The sequence below is a fragment of the Gallus gallus genome, chromosome 1 (genome assembly GCF_016699485.2).
Source record: "Gallus gallus isolate bGalGal1 chromosome 1, bGalGal1.mat.broiler.GRCg7b, whole genome shotgun sequence".
In the NCBI taxonomy this organism is placed as follows: Eukaryota; Metazoa; Chordata; class Aves; order Galliformes; family Phasianidae; genus Gallus; species Gallus gallus.
Window position 1 is genome coordinate 156,016,704 of NC_052532.1, and position 21,737 is coordinate 156,038,440.

The 21,737-nt window shown below is 42.6% G+C and overlaps 1 protein-coding gene across 1 annotated transcript in view; it reads right to left on the bottom strand.

Moving 5' to 3' along the window:
* The window catches only part of KLF5 (Kruppel like factor 5), an 18,887-nt gene extending 8,845 nt beyond the window's left edge, over positions 1-10,042 (bottom strand). Inside the window, exons 1-3 of the mRNA XM_417013.7 lie at positions 9,646-10,042; positions 7,411-8,281; positions 6,296-6,355 (exon numbers count right to left, since the gene is read on the bottom strand). Of these exons, the coding sequence (XP_417013.6) occupies positions 6,296-6,355; positions 7,411-8,281; positions 9,646-9,861 (1,147 nt within the window). The 5' untranslated portion in view covers positions 9,862-10,042. The remainder of the gene's footprint in view (positions 1-6,295; positions 6,356-7,410; positions 8,282-9,645) is intronic.
* Between the last annotated feature and the right edge of the window lie 11,695 nt (positions 10,043-21,737).

Below are 21,737 nucleotides of genomic sequence, written 5' to 3' on the forward strand. Positions count from 1 at the left end.
AAGAGGACTGTAAAAAAAGAAGTTACGTATCACTCAGTTTCTGACTACAGCCACACAAAGGTATTATCTTCTGAGAACTCCCAGCAATGTGTGAAGCACTCTTATTTTTCTAAGTGTTGTCTTACGCAGTTCAAGGATTACTGGGGAATCTTGACTGGTCTGTGAAATGGTTTATTTTCTTTCTGGCATAACATTCTGTCTTAACAGAGGTGGTCTCTCCACAAGGAGATATGCAAACAGAGGAAAGGAATTTTTTTAAGTAGGTTTATAAGAAATCCATGCCATCTGGGGTGCACGGCCGCATCTACGAGTCCCGTGCTCTGCTGAAGAACACATTTCCTCATCTACGCCTGTGGTGCAAGAACAGCTCTTTAGCTCTCACACCAATAACACTGGCTCTTGTGTAGCCAGATAAGAGGTGCTCTTAAAGTGGAATTCATTAAACCTGTTGTAGACTTCCAGATTTCCATCTACTGTATGCACACACAAAAATTGAAAGCAATACATTAAAGCTATTTTAATTCAAAGCGAAGCGCTGTACGCTTGCCAAAATCAAAGGTTTTAATATGTCCTTAATCAGAGTTGTTAGAGATCAGTGAATATAAATAATGCAGCCTGACAGGACGGGAATGCTGCTACCAAGATACTCAGACTAAACTAGGACATTACTTACATGTTTCTAATCTTTCACCAGTGGGAGGTACAGGTCATCTAACAAACAACAAACAACGCTACTCAGAACACGTTCAGTGGAACGGGGAGCGAACTGTCCAAGTCAAGCTCAGAAATTAATTATAATAAGGAATGTCTAATCAAATAATGGAAAATTTTAATCGCTGGCAATTGCTGTGAATCTTGGACTATATTAGTGTATGTAGGGCGGTCTCAAAATGAACTATATTTAAATCCGGTCTCTTAGGTCAACAGTTTCCTTATCAGGAATCAAATATCCTGGAACTGAAGTTTAATCCTCTCAGGGAGCAATTGACAGAAACAACAGTTTTTTTTTTTTAAAGCTTTCATGCTTAAAGGGACTTTCTAGGCTTTTAATCAAAAAGAAAACGTTAGGCTTTTCTTTTAAGTATCTCAAATCTAACCGAAGTATCCCTCACCTTACACCTTGGAATTTAATTCCCGCATCCGAAAAACTGAGCGCCAGATACTGACGTGAATGGCCAGTAATACTTAATTAAAATTTAGGATTATATTGCTAAGACTTCACCCAGAAAAGCACAACACATTCAAGCACGTCTCGTTTAGGTTATGACTACAGATAAAGAGCTGAATCAATTAATCCAAAGGTCTGCAATCATCCACAAAGTGTTTGAAAAATGCATTATTTTCCCTTAAACTGTGGTTTGCACAGGAAAATAATGTACTTCCATTCCTCACAGAGGCAACTAATGGATTTAGCAGAATTCATAAATAAAAGATACCAACATATTCTCCAGCAGTGTCTAGCAATATTGCACTTTAATGCACTTTCTCAACAATTTTATTTAACTCTCCTCCATTTTTCCTTATTCTCTCTACCAATGATGGCATTTACTGACATCTCCTTAAAGTATAATCAGTGCAACTGACTCACTCAACAGGTTAAAGAAACAGAATCTGTACTTACTCAATAGCTATTTTCATGATTCAAAGGGGTTTTTTTCCAGGATGAAGTGTCGTTACAGACACAGAAAGCTGCTACCATGAGCAAGGCAGTCTTGAAGAGCTTCAGTCCCCCACTTGTACAACACAAGCAAAATCCTTCACCTCATTCTCAGGACTGGGATCAGTACGTGCTTTTTTTTTTGTAGGGTCCACTGACACTTGTACTCCCTTTTAAAGAATGGGTATCCTGAGTTTCTGGGCAATTCTATAAGGCACCACTGTTAACATGCATAGACTTACAGCTACAGTAAATTCAGAACACAGAGTCCTAAGGACTGCTAATGTCTATTGCACACAACTGGTTCTAATTCTGGTGTATGCAGACTAGTTCTGGATCTACCGAGGCAGAAATCTAAATGGAAGTAAAATGTTAAACACCTTGAGGAACCACACAAGCTAGCAGCTGTCCCATGCCGATGCAGCATTTGAAATAACTAGGGCCAGTGGAAGTATTTTGAGTGCATCTCATTTAGAGAAATGCCATTTCTCTTGAGTTATCTCAGCTTCCACTTCCCATCACCAAATACAAACAAGATCTATAGATAGAGATGAAATAGTTATGCAGTTAATGTTAGAAACTATTAATGGCAAACCAACCATGTGATTAGAGAGCATGCCTGTACGAAGACTCTGTATACGGAAAACCAGTATGCAGCTGGAAAATTCCCTCAGCGCCTTGATGAGTTCAAAACAATGACAAGTTTTCCTCTAAAAAACCATACAAAATTCTCAAGTGTGCAGCTGTTCACAGAAATAACAGAAAAAGCACCCTAGAGCCAGCAGCTCTGATGTAGCGTTACAGGTAGCGTATTCCAGGTGCCTGCATATCAAAGACTCCACTCCAAGAGTCCCAAATTTTTATATATAAAGAAATGTAACAGGTTTAAGTTTCACAAAACACGGTCCTAAAGGATCACTTCATATATGTGTGTATGTATGTATCTACTCATACATTACAGGAGAAATCTAATGAGGTTATCTACAATACACAGTGAATTGCTTTGCTCTGACATCTGGCACGTTTTTCTAGTTGGACACAGAACTGTTATGCCTGCGTCTTAAAGTAGTTTTCATGTTGGACAGCCTGCAATAAATGCATAACACCCCCTATTATATACACCAGTTGCACAATACAAGTTATGAAACTTGTTCCATGACTAACAGGTATAACCATTTTAAAAGAAAATCCCTGGTTCGAGAAGTAAATAAAAAAATCTAATCTATTTTGACAGATGCTCCAACAGGTATTTCAGCATGCTGAGTATCGTCCTATCCGTCTTGGGAATAAATAACAGCAAGTTAAGATACTACTCTGAAGCGTCCAGTACATTTGAAAAGCTTAAACATCTGCTCCACAACTGCACAGAGATGGATACACAATGCTGTGTTTCTCCGCAGCGGCTGAACGTTTGCATATATTCCACATTTTGTGTTACCAGTTTATCAACAACAAAAACTCACTTCCTAATTTACAAACACTAAAGCATTATCTAGAGGAAGGAAAGTGGATGCCTGCTCCAGCAGCCGAAACACGTGTATTAACCTTGTTTCTCTGTGTGAATGTTGGAGAGCATGAATACGGTGTCCAGCATAATTCCATTACGTACCAGCTTATGCTATCTGACTTGCTGCAAGGTAAACAAGCAAGAAACACATAAGAAAAGAGAATGGCATTTTGCTCTTGCCCATTTCCTAGTGTTAGTTAAATGGAAAAGTCTGAGTGTGTTCGTATTTGATCTCAAAAGAAGACTACAGCCTACATTCCACCTATCAAAAATAACATTTCCCTGAAGTTTGTTCTCAAAGAACATCTATTAGATGTGGTGAAAGCCATTCAGAAGAAAAAGATCGCTAAATAAATACTTTGAAAAGGCTGAGATTTTCCAATACAAAAGGAAAACCATAAGGTCTGTCTTGACTTTTAATGGCAGACAAACTTTGCTGCAGGCTCTTTTATTTTAAGATGACAGATTGCTGAGAAGGGCGGGGACTGGTTGGGATGAGAGAGAGAGACTACAGCCAATTTTGAAAGGTATTGTTAAGAAACTAAGAATAAGGAGAAAACAACTTCAGTGGTCCATGATTACTAAAGAACGGGTTTAGCCAGATAAACAGGTCTGCTATCCCTGAAGGGATTTGAAAGAATATCACACACAACTTTATTAAAACGGATTACGTGACAATTACTTCAGACTTTGAAGGTAAGAGCTTCACAAGAGTCTTAAAAATAATAATAATAATAATAAATTAAAACCAAGGCTCAGTAACGCTGCATGAATGCATAGTTCTAGGGGACGGGGTGCACGCTAAGTGGACGGTATACACAAAGAAACACCTCCCCGAAGTTTAGCACCAAGCCTCCCTCTTTTGAGGCAAGGTAGAGAGATCCCCCCCACACTCCTGAGGGAGCCCTGAGGGCCCCCGGCGTAACTCTGCCGGTTTCCCCAAGATTGCTTCCATTCATGTTAACCTTCAGTTGATTGATTTACGTGGTATCGGTACGTCAGAGATCCTGCTCGTAAATCGACACGTTTCAGCCGTATCTTAAGAGAGAGATTACAATCTGTACGGGAAATCTTCAAGTATTAAATGAATATTCAAGAGAGCTAAACTAATCCAAACTCTGAAATAATGCAGGTAACAGGATATGGACTCGCATTCTTGCATGTTAACGCTTCAGACAGTTTATCCCTTCATTCACCTCCCCAGAAGACCCTTTGTATTCCAGGCTTGCTTAAATTCACTAGATTTTTATCTCCAACATTCTTGTTTCCATGAATACATCAGCTTCTCTGACCTCTGCACATTAATCCACTTTTCTAAGGTCAAACATCTATAGGTAAAGAAGTGAAGGTAACAATAAACATTAGCGACCCTATGCAGTATGTATTAGGGGTGTGTGTATTTCTGTGCACACAAACATTAATTTCATAAACCCTAACGTCATTACCACTTAAGGTACAAAAAAAAAAAAGAGAGAAAGATACAAACTGATTTTAAAAAGGGAAAGTACACAATGATGCCCAAGTAATGCTCATTTTTCGGAGAACTTTGCCTTTATCTTCTTCCTAGTTACTGTATAATAGCAAGTGACATTTAAAACTGGGACTCAGTCGCTGGCTAAATTGCACGGACACCACTTAAAGGTTATTTATTAAAGGCCAATAGTATTATACTCTCTGACATTATTCAGGTTTACAGTCTCACAAAAATATTCTTATTAATCTAGTCAGTAATGAGTGAACATAAGTATCAAGAACACCTAAGTTCTTGTTTAGTCTATTATGAAAGTAAAGCAGTAGAGTTGCTTAGAACTTTTTTTTTTTCTTTTTAAACTGTGGGTGCAACACAGATAACTCTTTCATTTATCAAAACAAAATTTCCATAGTAACATTCAGCCTGGAGATACTCAATTTCTTACAATAATCTAACAATCCCTTCCGAATAGCTGAAAACACAGCCTTGTTTCCACAGAGACAGCGAAGCATTTTGCTGGATCACAGCTCACGTTAAATTTTGTTTTGACTTTTGGTTTAAACTTAGGTGAAAACTCATTACGTGAACAGCACAGCCTTAGCGCTGGCAGCCTGCTTCAATAAGCAAATTGCTTGAAGCGCAACTTCTGTTCTGCTTTAAATTGATGTTTGCAGGTAAAAGAGTTCAAGCTCATACTCCATTTTAAAAACACAGCTAGTAGCCCCCTTCCTTTTTCTTGGGTTGTTTTTTTTTTGGCAAATAAACAGTTGTCTTTTTACTGTAAAGTAAAAATTGTCTTCTTACTGTAGCACAACTGGTTTTGTATTAAGACCCCAGAACTGTCCTAATAGCTCCAAGCGTGCTGCTGGGGAGCTCGGCATTCCTCCCCCCGCCTCCTGCCCTTTGTCTACACGAGTCCACTCTTAGGAGCAGTCCCTATGAGCTTCTGTGTCCAAACAGCTGGGTTTTGAAGGCACGGCTCCTGCGTGCATGGATAAGCAAAGCTCTGTCCTGAGCCCGGCTCGGTGCAGGCCCACGAGCTGCAATTGCATCAGTATCTGCACACAGACTCTGATAAAGGTATAAAAAGAAATGTAACACGCTAACACTTTGCACTTTCGTTTCCTCCATTCTAATGTCTTTCACCAGGGGGAAAAAAAAAAGAAAAAAAGAACTGTGAAACAGTTTGTCTCTAAAAACAAACAAACAAACAAAAACACTTCATGATATGCAAGAGGAGACTGAGAATTTTCATGGCATTTTGGAAAAAAAGTCCAAGATTAATTAACTCTTACCAGGTCAAAGAGAAGGCTCAAAATAGAAAAATTCTATTTATGCAAATAAATCTTTAAATTCAGAATGTTTACTCTGCTGAATTCATTTTCCATAGAAAGCTCTTTTTGGGGCAAAAGCAGCATTTCCATCTGTTTTTTCTTAACAGTTTTGTTTTGTGTTGTAAGAGGCTGAACGCTGCATTTAGAATTAAAAAAAAACATAACATTTTTCTTAATAATTAATTCTTAATAAGACCTTTTTCTTAAATGCAAGTCCGATCCCATATCACTCTACAGAAACAGGGAGATGGTGGATCCAACACTTTTGCCTTTTCAGAGATATACGACCCATTAATGAGCAAGAGACAGTGAGAGCGAGTACATACCCGTGTGAGTTCTCAGGTGCGCTTTTAAGTGAGAAGACTTAGTATACACTTTTGTGCAGCCTAAAACAAGATAAAAGAAGAAGGAAGAGAAATGTTTCAGTAGGGAGAACAGGAACACTCCACATTATGCTTAAACTTCCTCATTCAGTGCTGAGGTACTATCTGGAAGCATTTAAGTTTACCACCTTCTGGCACCATAACCATTTAGAAGTATAATTTAATACAGAAAGTTCCTAGGGAGACATGGCTTTACATAGAAAGGAAAAATATCTGTTTCTGGGAGACTTACTACCTTCTAATATAGTAGAAAACAATAGCTGCTAACATCTACATATGGTAACACCTGCTACATAAATCTTCTAAGTTTACTTACAATTTTTTCTTTTATTTCATTTCCTAAAGCCAGTTCACCTAGGATTCTATCTCTCTTCTCCATTTTATGCATTTATCACACTGATCAGTGATATACCACTGTGAGTTATAATTGTAAAGGAAGAGAAAACCAAAAGCTGAGACTTTCTCAGTGTGCTCAGATCGTGTGAGCATCCTGTATCTGGGATCACGTATTACTGGAAGGAATGGCTTATAGAGTCAGGTTCTTTCAGGGCAACATAAATTCCCTCTGAGCCCATCCTCTTGTGTGTGATTTTCAAAGGTAACTTATCTAAGTAGATGAATTCCCTATTTGTACCAAGGGAGGTACAGCCACTGCCTCAACTGCCAGGAGATGAAGCGAGTCTTACAGCATCAAGCTGAGCTTCTGCTCCATCACAGGTATTAGGGAAGCGAGGACATGAGCTGGACACCCACACAGCCCCTAATTAGAGACGGACGTCTAGTTTATTTTTTATTTTTTTTAAAGAGAGCACAAATTCTGTAACACAGTAAAGTGAGGTCAGGAGTTTGACTGAAAAAAAATGACAAGCAGAAAATGATAGGCACTATTTAAAGAATGTAAGTATACACCACACAGAATAAGATGCTGGAGAAATTCCACTTCAACAAGAAGTGATTTGCTTCTAAGTATAGTAAAGAAAATAACTTATGCCTAGTGTGTATGACTATTCACACTTTCTTATTCCCAGAGCTATGATCGCCTGGAACACGCTGCTTACCGGGGTAGTCACAGTAGTGGATGCGTCTTTTCTCCAAATCTGGGTTACTTCTCCTGTTGTATCTGACTGGCTGTATGTTCTGAGGAGTTATTGGCAGAGTTGCAGGTAAATTTGGGTTGTGAATTGCCAGCTTGGAAGCTATAGTGGCAGCGTACGATGGAGGAGGGGTTAAATTCTGTAGCATCTCTGCTTGTCTGTCTGGACTGCCAGGCTCTGAGCTGGGGGGCGAAGGGGGGAAGTAGGTGGCCTGCTGCTGAAGAAACTGGTTTGGCATTGTGTAGGAGCATGGGGGAATGCCCTGGAACTGTTTCATTGCAGTCTGTGGGACAGCCGGGGAGAGGGTGTTGAGGCCCGACATGGCCGACGGCATGGAGACACTGCTAAGGGAGTCCATGACGGCCGCCTGAGGAGCCGCACTGGGCATGTCGAGGTCCGGCGAGCTCAGAAGCTGGTAAAGCTGGCCCTGCTGGGGCGTGACAGAGAGGTGGACGTCAGGGGTCGGGAGCTCCTGCTTGATGAAAATGTTGTTCACATCGGGGGTCTGGTGAGAGCTGAAAATGCTGGTGAACTCAGGGAGGGCCTGGGTAGGGGCAGGGGCGGGGGCAGCGGTTTCACTCTGGTGACTGAAGATGGTGACGGGCTCGGTCTTGATGTGGGGGACACAGGGCCGCTGGGATTTGTACAGGCCGGTTCTCAGGTGGCTGATATCAGGGAGGAAGACGTTCATGTTGATGCTGTAAGGCAAGCCTTCGCTGTCGGTGAAGAACTGGTCTACGACTGAGGCACTGTCTCTTCTGTACTTCTTATGCTCAGAGATGACTGGGACGGGCGGAAGCTGCGGTGCCAGATATTTCTCCATTTCACACCTTGTCTGCAAAAACAAAAGGTACGATAGCCCACATGACTGGCTGCGAAACAAGGCGGCGCGTGCACAGCCACAGTTGGGAAACAAAAAGACAGAGCTCTCCGGCCAACCGCAAGCTACCTACGGAGGGAGATACCAAGGCCATTGAGGGCAGGAAGGCAAAACGAAGGCGGGTGCGGCTCACGCAGAGCCGTGCCGAAACCCATCGCGTGCCTCAGCCCATGGAGAGCTTTCATCTCATGTCTACAAGACAGCCCCACACGGGGAAGTGACAGGCCCCGGCCTAATCTACAGATCTCGCCCTCGCAATCTGCTGTCGAACAAGGTCGCTGCCGATCGGTTTCACCCGCTCCGCTTTGAAATGCGAACTCTGGGAAGCCACATCCCCAGACGGCTGTTTTCAGCTAGAACTTCAGACGATGTTTATACACGCCCGATTCCTGCGCTTCCAGGGTTTTTCGTGCTTGGATGAAAGGCGTTCGATTAGAAGTACAACGCCGAAGCGTAAAGGTATAAATAATGCCGAAGAAAAGAAAGGCGGGGCGGCTACGTTCGCGCACCCTTCACGCAAAGCGTCTCGCTAACACTTCAGAAACCTGCACAGCGGTGAATAGCAGATAAACACGACCCAGCTCTGCCCGGGTCCCGGGAGCTCTGTAATTACGGGGATCGCTGCCCCGGTGCAGTGGTGCCGGGGAATCCGTGGGCGGCAGCGCCTGACCCCGCACACTCATCGGCCAGGCATGTGCCGAGTAACACCAATGGGCAAACGCGGCATTCCCCCTCACCCCGTCAGGGCTCATTCCAGACCCGGCGAGCACCCGAGAAGAGAAAGCGGCTGATAAACAGCCTCCCCTGCTTTAAGTGGCTTTCAGGACGTTTCTTCAAAGCACGCCAGTAAACAACACAAACAAACAGATACGCATTCCCTCGCTTTGATCTGGATCTGCCCTAACACGCCAGGCTGCTTTCCGCCTTCCCCCCCGCTTACAGCGGGACCGCTTTGAAGCCGGGACCGCTCCTCTCCGAGGGGCACGGCGCGGGCCGGACGGAGGGCGGCCGGCAGGCAGGCAGGCAGCTGTCCGCAGCGGAGCCGATCCCGAGAGGCGATTTGGGACGGGCAGAAAGTCCCGGGAAGTCCCCGCCGCCCCCACACCACCCCCCCCCCCCGCTCCCCGAACATGACTCTCCGCGTGGGCGAGGAGGACAGGCGGCCGCTCTAATTCTGCCACCGGGCAACTGCACGGGCAGCAGCCGGAGCTCTCAGCACGCCGCCGAGGAGCGGCCCGGCTCCCCCCGCCCCGCTACCCGGAGCCCCCCGCCCGGCCCGGACTCGCGGCGCGGCCCCACCCCGTCCCGCCCGCTCCTACCTGCACCATCTCCTCGCCCGGCAGGGCCGCGCCGCCGCCCCCTCCGCCGCTCCCCGGGTGCTGCTGTTGCGGTTGCGGCGGCGGCTGCTGTTTCAGGTCCTCCCCGGGGAAGACGGGCGCTTCCCTGGCCCCCAGCACGGGCTTGAGCTGCGCGAACACCGGCTCCTCGGGCATGGGAGCCAGGCGGGCGCTCATGGTCAGCACCCGGGTGGCCATGGGCAGGGCGCTGCGGTGCGGCACGGGCGGGCTGCCCGCCCCGGCGCTGGGCTCTGCCCGCGGGCGGCTGCGCTGGGCTGGGCGGCGGCTGCTCGGCTCTCACTCGCCACGAGCCCCGGCCCGGCCGCGCATCCACTCGGGCGTCGTCAATGCCTCCGCCTGTACCTGGCGACGGGTGTCTATCGCGAACACGCGCCCGCCTCTATTTCACCCACCCCACCCCCTGCACCCCACCCAGCCCTGCGAAGGGGCGGCCCTGAGGCTGCCCGGCCCACGGGCCGCACGGCGGGCTGCGCGGCGGGCTCCTCCCCGCGGCGTGCCGGGGCGGCGGCGCTGGGGTTCCCGGGACGGAGCGGACCCTCGTCCGGCCCCGCTCGCGCTTCGGACTGCTCGGGAGTCGCGCGGCTCTCCCGGCTGCCACCTTCCAATGGGTTTTTAAAGCCGTTCACTCACAGTTTTTTTTTTTTTTTTTTTTTTTTTTTTGTCCCAGAGGCAACTCGCCATCGGGACCTGGAAGGAAGAAGGGACGCAAAGGAGACGGGCACGGCCGCGGCTCTCCCCTCTTTCCCCCTACTGACGCGGCGGGCGGGAAGCGGGGACCGAGCTGAGGCAGCGCGCCGCGCTCTGCTCTGAGGGGCGGGCACAGCCCCTCATGCCGAGAGAGCCCGAGTTCGGGCTGCGTTAACACCTGTACGCAGGCGGATGCCCCTCGTGTAAGCCTGCTATAGCCCAGCGAGGCTCCAGACTGCCGTTGTGGAGTGAGGAGTTCGCTCTGTGACAGCTCTAAAGATGCGGAGCTACCAACCGTGCTGTCCGGAGCTGTGTTTCTCCCCAAAAAACAGCGCGATGTGGGACTGAGCAGCGTCTGGTGTGTGCATGCAACAGCAACGTTCAGACGCTTGTGCAGATCGTACGGCTGCCGTAACCGAAGTGTCTCAGAGATTTGTAGACTTCTATTATATGCTTTACCTCCGTCTGATTAAATGAGTGATAAACAGACCATTTCAGAACTGTTTTTTTTTGTTTCCTTTTGTGCTGCATGTGTCTGTTTACGCAGGGCCTGCTCGGGTGAACGCTGTGCCACTCCATCACGGTGGTACTGCAAATGTGTATGCACATCTCCAGAAGCAGCTCTCAGTGCCTGTAATTTTTCTAAAAGGCCATAGTTAGGGCTGACCTGCAGGTAAACAAATCCAGCCCCACCGTCTCCTGCTGTGCTCACGGCAGCCCGCTCCTACGGTAGCCCGCTCATACGGCCTTTTCTCAAGCGGCACTCGGTGGAAGATTACTAAAGAGCAGGCAATTGTGAAGAGTCAATTTTTATTTTAGCATTTCTGCTGTCACTAACAATTAGTGACAGTACGTAATGGGCAGTCAGAGCACTTCTGACTTCCTGCTCAGGTTTGCTGATTGAGCTACGGAGCGCCGCTGCACTACGTAGCCTTGGGTTGGGGCAAAATAGCCTGTTTTTGGAGCCCTCTCTATTACTAGAGTTTATACCTCTTTCAAAAATAAATTTTCTTTATAGTGTGAAAGTCAGAAATAAACGGCCAACTGATATAATTCCTAAATGGAACCAATGGTTTGCTCAGAGTTCATCATTAGAAAAAAAAAATACAAGCTTGCTGTTGTAATTATTTCAGAATATCTGTGTTTCTTCACTGATTTTGCAGACAGAGTTACAAGTGAGTTTACACTTCACCAGACAAATTTGTAGTAGAAAACCCAAGTAGGGTCTTTCAAACCCAGCTCGGATATGTTGTGTAAGCGAGAATCTCAGCCGAGTGTTTGGGAGCTATTGTAAGAGACCCCTCCCCTGCCATGCAGTTCTATGAACATCTCACAACAGTGGACTCGAGAGCTCAGATCACTGTCCCACAGAGTGAAAAAAAAATGGGAAATAAAAGGTGGAGTGGGATCGCCTAGAGGTGGGTATGTGAAGGATGCCTTCCAGTGTGCTCAGGCACTGACGAGAGAAGCACCGTGCCCTGTGCTGGAAAGTTTAATGGAAAAGGGTTAAACTTTCTGAAACTATGTAAATGCTCCAGGTTCTGGGCGGGCAAAGATCCAGACATTCTTGGTAAATGTAGGCTCGATTGCTTTGAACTCCCTTGTTCTTTGCATTCCTCTTTGCTTAGTAGTGCTGTACCCATTAGGGAAGACAGGAGAAAACAAGAACAAATGTCAAGTCCTCATTGGGGCGGTCGGAGCCTGGCAGTGGTGGAGCCCACTGCTGCCTGGTGTGAGAGAGCAGCCGGGGCAGAGGAGCCGGGGTTGCCAGCAGGGATGGAGATGGGCTCCACTTTTAATGAGTTCTCAGCTACATGAGGTGTGCCTGTAGGGGCACGCCTGTGTCCCTCTGTCCTTGCGAGGAGGAGAAGGGCCAGCATTTGTGGGGACCTGTACCTCGTGTAGAGACAGGGGAGGAGTGGAAGGACGCGGGTGGGATGTTTCATAATGACGAGGTGAGGGACGCCTGATATCAACAGGCTTTAAGCCTCACAAAGATTTCTGTTAATGATTTCAGGAGCTTTTTAGCACACCCAGAAGCTGATTTTGAGCCAGCAAATACCCAGTTTGTTTTCTCACATCAAATTTCTAGAGAAATGGAAATGAATTTTCTTCCTGGCAAATCAGTAGCCACCTATTTTTGACCTCCCATTAGAATCCACCTCCCCAGGGGAAAAAATGGTTTCTCATTTTACCTTTGGTTGTCAAAAGAGAGCCAGTGTGATACTTTTACCTCAATGAATCATTTTTCCTATTCTTACTCCCCACCGGGCACCACGGTAGGAGCCACCAGGTACCATAGGAGCTCCTGACAGGCCTTGCAAATGCCACTCGTGGCTCTGTAACACAGCACCACCACAACGAGGAATGTAGCAGGGTGACTTTCTGCTCAAGTGAATGTGGGACTCATGAAGCGATAGTCTGCTGCTGTGTACTTCATCTGTAGCTTACAGAAGTGTTCGCTTCTTCAAAGGCAAACTAGACTGCCATTTTGCATTTCCCTTTATACAAAATGGTGTGATAGGCCCAATGGAAAAAAAGGATATTCTTCCTGAAATAATGAATGGCACTTCCTTATTAATTCCAACAGGTATTTTTTAAAATAAAAACACGCTTTGTTTTGACTTCTTTCTCATCTTACATTTCATTAGTCACCTGCTTCCACCTTTCTGCTCTGCTGTCCAAAGAGGTACCAGCAGAAAAATACCTCTCGTTCCCCTTGGATGGGATTTTATTGTGAAGCATGTACAGAAAATAAGCTTCATGTTTGTAATCCCCCTGTATGCCCTCAGACAGTTGTGTAAAAACTTCTTGTTTTCAGTAGAGTCCTTCCGGAGCCCTCTTCCATATGGCTGGGAGTGGTTAGTGCACCTTCTTCAAACCAGCTGAACGTTCTCTGTCACTGGAATTCAGCAGGAACATCTTTCAGGTAGAAACCTCCTGAATGATGTGACTAGCATCAGAGAACTGAATTTGACAGCTTTTTAGAATATAGAGCTATAAACAGTGCAAAAACAACCGATTCCTCTGCAGGCCAAGGGAGAATCACCATTGCAAAGCTTTGTAAATACAAAACAAGTGGTGTTTGCGAGCTTCTCTTTTGCACAGTTAAAACAGGGCGGGATGCATTGTTTGAAGTTTACTAAGATTACTAAAAGCACCCAGATGCAGTTGTATTTGTGGTTTGTTTTTATCCTTTAGCTAAACATATTTTTCTTCCAACACAAAATGAGTAAGTTTGAATAGCAGTGAAATTGTGACTACTAAATAAAGGCATGTACACTTACCCACAAATAACATTTGATTTTTTTTTTTTCGTAGCAACAGGTAAAGATCTTACCATGTCTGCATTTTCTGTGTTTTGTCTGAGTCAGTGTGCACCGTATAAGGCCTAATTACAGATTAATTATATAAATCTGTCTATGCAAGAATCTGCTCAAGTATTTTCTCTCAAATTTAATTCGAGCATGTGTGTATACACTTGCATGCATCAGTCTGATTTGCTGTTTATCAAGGCCAGTGCTGACTTGGCGGAACAGATGCTTCAAGATGGAAACTTCAACTGCTCATTACTTGAATTCTTGGATTAAGAATCATCAACCTGTCTGGAGGAAACAAGACATCTTACTCAGTAACTGAACTCATTCTTTACTCAGGTTTTAAGGAGTCTTAATAACTTGTGTTAACAGCATCCTGTATTTTGGTTTCAGGTACACTTCAAGTATTTTCAGCTTATCTGGGAAGAGGAAGTACAGCAAAATCTCTTAGTGTTCTCAGTCCCATTTTGTGACCTTTATAGGCTTAATGTGCAGACTGTTTATTACAGCAGGCCTTTTTGAGAACGGGTCACTGACTCAGCTGTAAGACACGAGTGTTTCCTGTAGTTTCGTCGGCTGTCATACAGCTTCCCAGCTCTGACATGTTGCATAGCAGGGCCAAAAACTACAACAGCATGCTCCTTAAGCATGTCATTTAATTATTTATGTACTAGTAGTGCAGATGGAAATCTGTACGAAGTATAATTACAGAAGATTAATTAAAATACATACTTAGAGAGTAACATTTATGATTTTTGAAAAGGTGGTTTGTCTGTCACTTGGAATTTCTGGTAGAAACTACCACCACCCTTTTCTTTTGCTTTACCTAAGGAATACTGAGGCTACCTGCTCTGTAAAAGCAAGTGCTCTTTGCAGCCTTTGTTAGCAATGGGTGATCCTACGTTGGTGTTTAACGAGGAGACAAAACCACATTCTTCACTACTAAAGAAAGCATTTTTGGCACCAGGGTGTTTATGCTGAAAATTTGTTAGCAAACACTAACACTGTAAAATTGGCATGCTTGCATGCTTTGGCTGAGGTCTCCTGATCAGAGAAATAAAGTAGAATGGTTTGGGTTTTGTGAAGTACTGCTCCGTCAGATGGGAGATGGAGCCTTTGTGGACTTGGACATAGCAGAGGTGATGGTCTGGCTAGACAGGCTAGGAGGGCATTAAAACAATGACATAATACTTGTTTAAGAACCTCTTAGCATAATAAGGTAGGGCAGTGAATACTCATTTGGAACTAAGTCCTGATGTTGAGAGCAAAAATAATTAAGGGATGTGGTCAGAAAAAAAATCCTTCACTTCTTATGCTGCACTCTTTCAAGTAGGGGAAGAGAGGATAAGCTCCGTAATCAACTGCCTATAATGTGCAGAAAGAAGATCCTGGGGCTTTGGATCACAACATCTTCATAATACAGTGTGCTGCTAGGAGCATTAACGAGACCTTGTCAGACTACTCTGGCTATCCAGAGAAGCTATTGACCCTAGGTGGCTATGTTTCTTGTGATAGCTATACTGTCATATTCAGAGTGAGTCTAAATTTCAGCTTGTCGTGCAGCTACACCCTTAAAAGTGAAGCAGGAGAACTAATGCTATGTTGACATCTTTGCAGTTTTTAAAATTAAGTAGTCTCTGTACTCAAACAGTCTTGCATCCAGCAATTCTGCACTAGAGAAATTTATAATCAGTAGGCCCAACAACCAATCAAAAATACGGACATTTTTGGCAAACATCATAAAATGATTATTTAAACATGCTGCCTGTAATCAGCTGAAAAAACTGGAACAAAAGCAGTTGGTGATAGGAAAGGGCTAAGTTTAAAACACAGAAAGAAATAGTAGGCTAAATTAGTGAGTAGTGAATAATTAGGCAGAGTCTGAATGAGGTGAGTACAAGCGCTGAAGTCCATGATTGCACAGAAGCTAGTTTAAAAAAAAAAACACTTCCTCAAAAGAACAGCCCTTTCCTTCTGCCTCTTCAGAGTGGATTTTGAAAAGCAGTTATAATTATAGAAACTCAACAGCTCAGAAAATAAAAACAAAAACATAAGTAAAGTGAATATAAACATGACAGTATAGAGATTATGGAAAAATAATATGGAAGAAAAAGATACTTAAAAAGTCAATGACCTTCACTGAAAAGAAAATTTTTAAAAAAAGGTCCATAAAATGCATTAAGAATTCTAACATTTGTCTGTTTTTAGAAAAAGAAATGTAGAACTGTTGATAAGCAAGCAGAAAGAACATGGTGAATATTCCTGTAGTGTTCTTGAGAAAAGAGTAGGTAATGTATTTCTATCATACGATAATGACAGTGTATTTTCCATTTCAACAATAATTCAAGAGCACATTCAAACAGCTACTATTAATGCTCTTAAATTGGTATGTCTGGATAACTTCACACCAAGAACTTTAAAAATGCAGTCAGTGAGCTTTCAGGATTAATATTCACTAATTGTTAGAACACTAGGCATATTCCTGAAGACCGTTAAGAAAGCTAGAGTTAGAACCAATACTTGAAAGAAAATGTAAAATGGAATGATGCTGGTAATTATAAGTTTGCATTGAAACACTGATTATAAGCAGCTTAACGTTAATAATCTATGCAGGGATTTATTAATATAGAAAGATAATGCAATTTAGGCCCCACCTATGCTTGTGAAAAACAAGACCCAGTCAAACTAGCATGAATAAAGTTGGTCACAAAAGATTAAATAGAGTTTGTATAAAATATTTTTATAAAGTAAATCACTTGATTTAGCTCAGTATTTTTGGCTAAAATTGCTAATTATTAAGTCTCAGTATTTTCAAATAGGATGTTGCTGGATTAGTGTATTTTTAATTACAGGGATTGGTTTATAAGTAAAACTACTTTCCTTTTTTCAAAGACTTACAATAAAACATTGTAATTAATCAAATTTGTTGAGGAGATGAAAAGTCAGGGACAAATAAATAATGAAGGCAGGAAACCTGCCTATTGAAATAACAAACCATTCACTGGTATGTTGGATGCTGCTAAGCAATACCTCTTCTGATACAGATGTATATGAAGACATGGACCTAAGCTGCATAATGACTATTATTGAGTTAGCTCAAGGTGATTCCTCATTCATCCAAGGAGGATGTTTAGGTGCCTAAACAGATGATACACATCCAATTGTATAGGTATTACACCATAAGTGGCACTGGAGAGTTTTATTGAAATAATCTGTTTCACATACAAAGTTCAAGAGGCTGTGAAATCTCTTTTCTCATACCTGGTTTTTGAGCTTCCACTCAGCTGTAGTGTTCAGTTAATTGGCCGTGTGTAGTTGATGGTGATCCTCCAGATGTAGGCAAACATGGCTTCCCTCTGAAGGTATTGACCACGCCGTTAATTTAGGTGCTCATTTTAGGAAGCTGTTTTCAGTCTTTCCGACTTATAGCCTCATCTATTTTTTCATTAAAGATAAAGAAAGCTTGGATAATAATGAATTTAAACTTTTGCCAACAGGTTTGCTTTTCTTTGCTGTCTCTTGAGGAACACAAGCTTCTGCTTTAGAAGGATGTTTTCAGTTAGCACTTACAATTTGTGTGCAATGTAGATGTCAAAACAGAGCAGAAAATAAGATAATGAATTTTTTGAGCTTCAGATAAAGATCTACCAGGGCTGGAAGTTGAATGGCTGAAGTGAAACCTGGACAATTTTAAGCTGGATCATGTCTCCCAAAGTGTGGTTGTTTGAGCATCACTGTTATGTTCTGGATGAGTTAATGATCATTTTTTTTCTTCATATTCAAGAGCTACTCTAAAGCAGCTTATAGATCACTAATGACATGGACACCACAGCTCAGGATCCTCCTGATTTAGAAGTACATTTGTAATGTACTTTTGTTGCTTCATTTCTGCTGTTGAGCACCCCAATTCCATGACATATTTAAAAGAGCTACACCAACTCAAAGGAGCTCAGAAAATTTGGTCGTCTCCTGTCTACTTAACAGTGTGTTTCTGCTAGAAAAAACAACAACAGAAAGCAAAACAAAATGAGTTGGAAAAAGCCAATCCTTCTGCTATCAGGAACAGCTGTAGCAGCAGCAAAAAGAGGATTTTCAGTCAGTCAGAGGATATTAAAATTACGACAGGGTTTTCTCTTCCTTAACGATAAGGGTAATAACTCAGATGACCATCACATTTTTGAACACATCCTGGTAGTTTGATTGACATTTTTTGAAAAAAAGAGGAGGTTTAGGAACCAGCAAGTAATTTCCACAGCTGTCAATAGTAAGTACTGATTTTCCATTCATCTGCCTTAAGACTATGAGCTTTGACCTCCAGTGAAGGCACATTAAACATCTTTTGGTAGTGAGCTTAATAACTGGATGTCACTTGTCAGGAAGGGAAGCTGCAAAGAGTCCCTACAAAAGCTCACCTCAGACATGAATTGGGTGTTCAAAAGGAGTTTCCTATGAAAGCTTCTGAAGGTGTACCTCATTTTTCATCCCCGTCACACCATAGAGGAGGAATGTCATTTTGTCAGCACTCATTTTAAAATCCTGATCGTAGCCAAAACTCCTGAAGTCAGAGTATGTATTTGTACTCACCAGTGACTTTAAAATCAAGAACTGCTGCTGGTATTAGAGGCCATCACAAGGTGTTTGCTGACCAATAAGAAAGATGAATGAACCAAATACCACTGATGCCACTCAGAGGTTCTATTGCTCCACAATGAGGAAACTGAATGGCCTTGCTAAAATGGGGCTGCACACCAATACAAGCCTTATCTCCTGTTCACCTGGGGGCTTATGGAGATGCTGACAAGTGTTCTGCTTGCTGGATAGGGGAAGTTCTGTACTGCTAATCATGTGCTGTAAAGAAAAGGCACAGCTGCGTCCTCCTTTAGGGTTTCTATTTGCCTCATGGTGAACTCCTCCCATTAAGGAAGCAACTACTTCCACTCAGTTTGTCTAGTTTCATTTAATTAGGTGAGATATGGTCAGAAGATATAGACACTGGAACATTCTGGAAATACGATGATAAAGGAAAAGTGACAGTGATTACTGGTGATAACTGAAGTGCCCAATCACAATACGGCCTTAGAACTGACATACGTCTATCCAAGTGCACACAGAAATGTTGCTCTTCCCAAGTAAAGAACGTAAGTTAATTTGTTAATTAAAAATAATATATAAATCAAATGTTATAGAAGGTGAAATGTCTAATTACATAGATGAGTATTATATATATCACCTTAGTTTATCTAACTATATTATTCACCTGTACCCTGAATGCATTCGCTTTCAAGGTCCATTGTAATGTTTTTAATTTTAGTTCTCTGACATATTAAATTGCGTATTATGTCAAATAATATACAATATATTTAAATTAAATTAACACAGTCTTGCTTTCTTTTCCCCCACGATTTTCAGCCTTCCTCAAAATATGTAAAGAGCGATGAGCAGAAGTAAATTACTTTTCAGTGAGAAAAACATGAAACACTTTGTTAATATATTGGCACTTGGAGCTTCGAGTGTTACTCATGTTGCTTTCTACAAATCATGTTGGGAAAACATACCAACACAGTATTCAGTAAACTATTCAGTTTTATTTGAGACATATTTAAAAGGTACTTATTTATTCAGTTGTACTTCAGCATATCATTCTTCAAAAAGATAGGCTTAAATTGCAGCTATTTGTTACAGTCAGCTTAACCAGGGTTTCCACCTGCTAAGAGTTTAACAGTTGAGATTTTTGTCACTTCTTGTTGAAAATGATGTATGAAGTACTGAAAATAAATAATAAAAAAAGGAAATGTTTGCTTTCAGAACAAGAGACCATATTAATAAATTTTCTCCATTCAGTGATATTTAAATTTATCTTTATAAACTAGATAAAAATATTTATCTGTTAGAAGGCCCATGTTTGGCCTGCAGGTATTCTTGTTGTTGGATGACTTAATGCGAGGTTGGTCTATGTCTACTGTGTTATGGTATGGAAAATAGCATTTCACGAAGGTACAGCCTATTTCAAATGCGTTTACCTGACTCGTTCATAACACTCATAGTTAAAGCTAAGGAGCCAGCTTATTCGTGAACTCATAAGTAATGTGGCAAGTTGGGTGAGGCAAGACTTTGACAATACATCTTAATCCCTGTGCTGCTTGGGAGATATAAATAAGATAAAGGGGAGAAGTTGATTCACTCTTTTAACAAAGCAGGGCTTCTTTCTTTCCAGATTACTTGAGATTTTTTTACTCTAGATTACTTGCTGTGTAGATGACCAAAGATTACTCTGTGAAGAGAGGACTGACAAAACACAAAGCTTCTTTTTAGTGCATAGAAAGCCTTGCTTCTGTGCAAGTCAACAGTAAGGCCTAATGATTCATAAAGCTGGTATTCAGTATAGGCTATGAAGTGCCATAAAATACCACCTTATCACATCTAAGCTCTAGAAAAAAGATCTGTATTTTACACAGATTTTATGCAGAAAAGAAACAAATATTAAAAGATCTTTGGCAAGAGCAGGATTAAAGTCACCTCTTGTTCTGAAGCATTTCAGTGCGGCACTATAATTTTTCACATTCTGAGTTATGAACTCAGATGTGGTGTCACTGAAAGGATGTAAGAGTGGAAGGGACAAAGAGGATGTTAACTCTTTTTCTTATACTTCATGTTAGCATTGTCAGATCTTGTGGACAGAGCAGCTTGCAGTTACACAAACTGGCTTTCATCAGTGCCACATCTATATCCGTCTTTGTAATTTTAAATCTTACACTGAAATAATTACTCGAATATAATGAAATTCACCTCTGAGATAATTATTAATCACAGTAGGGGCAGATCAGCTTGGTCCCCTGTGTTCTATCAGCAGAAGCATTTTGCAAGGATCATGGCAGCACTTCCAATCCAGGTGACGTTATTTATAGTATGAAACTGTGGCAATAAGCCTTCCTGGTATCTAATTTAAGAAGAACTAAAAAAGGCTCTATGTTCTTTATCCCAAGGACACTGTGGTACCATTAAACTCGTCTCGTGTCAGTTTTTCTTTGAAAAAATATTGCAGTGACAGAGAATGTGGTGCAATGCCTGCTTCCCTCTGCTCTGAATGGAGGAGTGAAAACAGTGCTCGTGAAAAGCTAATCATCATCATGGCTGAACAAGTTGCTTATTCACACTGAGTTACACAACTTAAGGAATTCCCCTCTACAAAGACACTGCTGAACATGAATGCATTTTATTTTTAAATATCCACCTTCCAGCAAATGCTGTGGCACCAAAATTGCTGTATTGTATTACATCTGCTCTTAGTGGCTACCTAAGTCTAAAAGTAAGCGCTAAGCTTTGCAAAGTTAAGTATTGAAATAGTCACGCTATTCATACTCTCTTTGTCCAGTGTTTATCATTTCATAAAATTGGGTGCCTAAGAATGGAGTAAATGAAAGCTGGCATACACTATGTTCAACACCTTGTCAGCACGTAGGAGCTGACAGTCTGGAGGAGGTGCTTCAAGACAGTAGACTGGAAGCTCTGGATTTTTTCTTCGCTGTTTCTTTCCAAAGCCAGAGGTCGTTCCCTTCTTCAGAAATGTTCCCATCATTATCTTGTCCAGAAGTCGAGCTCTATGAACACACAAAGAAGCTGATCAAATGCAATCCCGTCTTCTATCTGAGGGAAAGGGGAACATATTTCTATAGAATAACTGCTACAGAGTGCTGTTAAGCCAATAATTTTGGCAGCACTGTTTAAACTGTTCCACTGTGTCTTCAGTATGTGAATATCCCTTGAAGAAGGAAGTAGTGAACACAGGCATCCCCTACTGCTTAGTACTTAGAATAATGATAGTAAGAGGAACTGAGTTCCAGTTTATGGTCCAATAAATAGGTGTTCCAAATCACGCTTGTTCTTTTTGCCAAGCCTAGCAATTAGTATTCCATGCAGAGTGATGCACTGTACTGTCATTTCCCTATATATGGCCTTGTGGTGAGACTAAGCGTTGCCATGACTGGAACAAATCTAGGTGATCACTGAGAACCTTGGTATAACTGTGCTTGTGGTACCACCGTGGTTGAG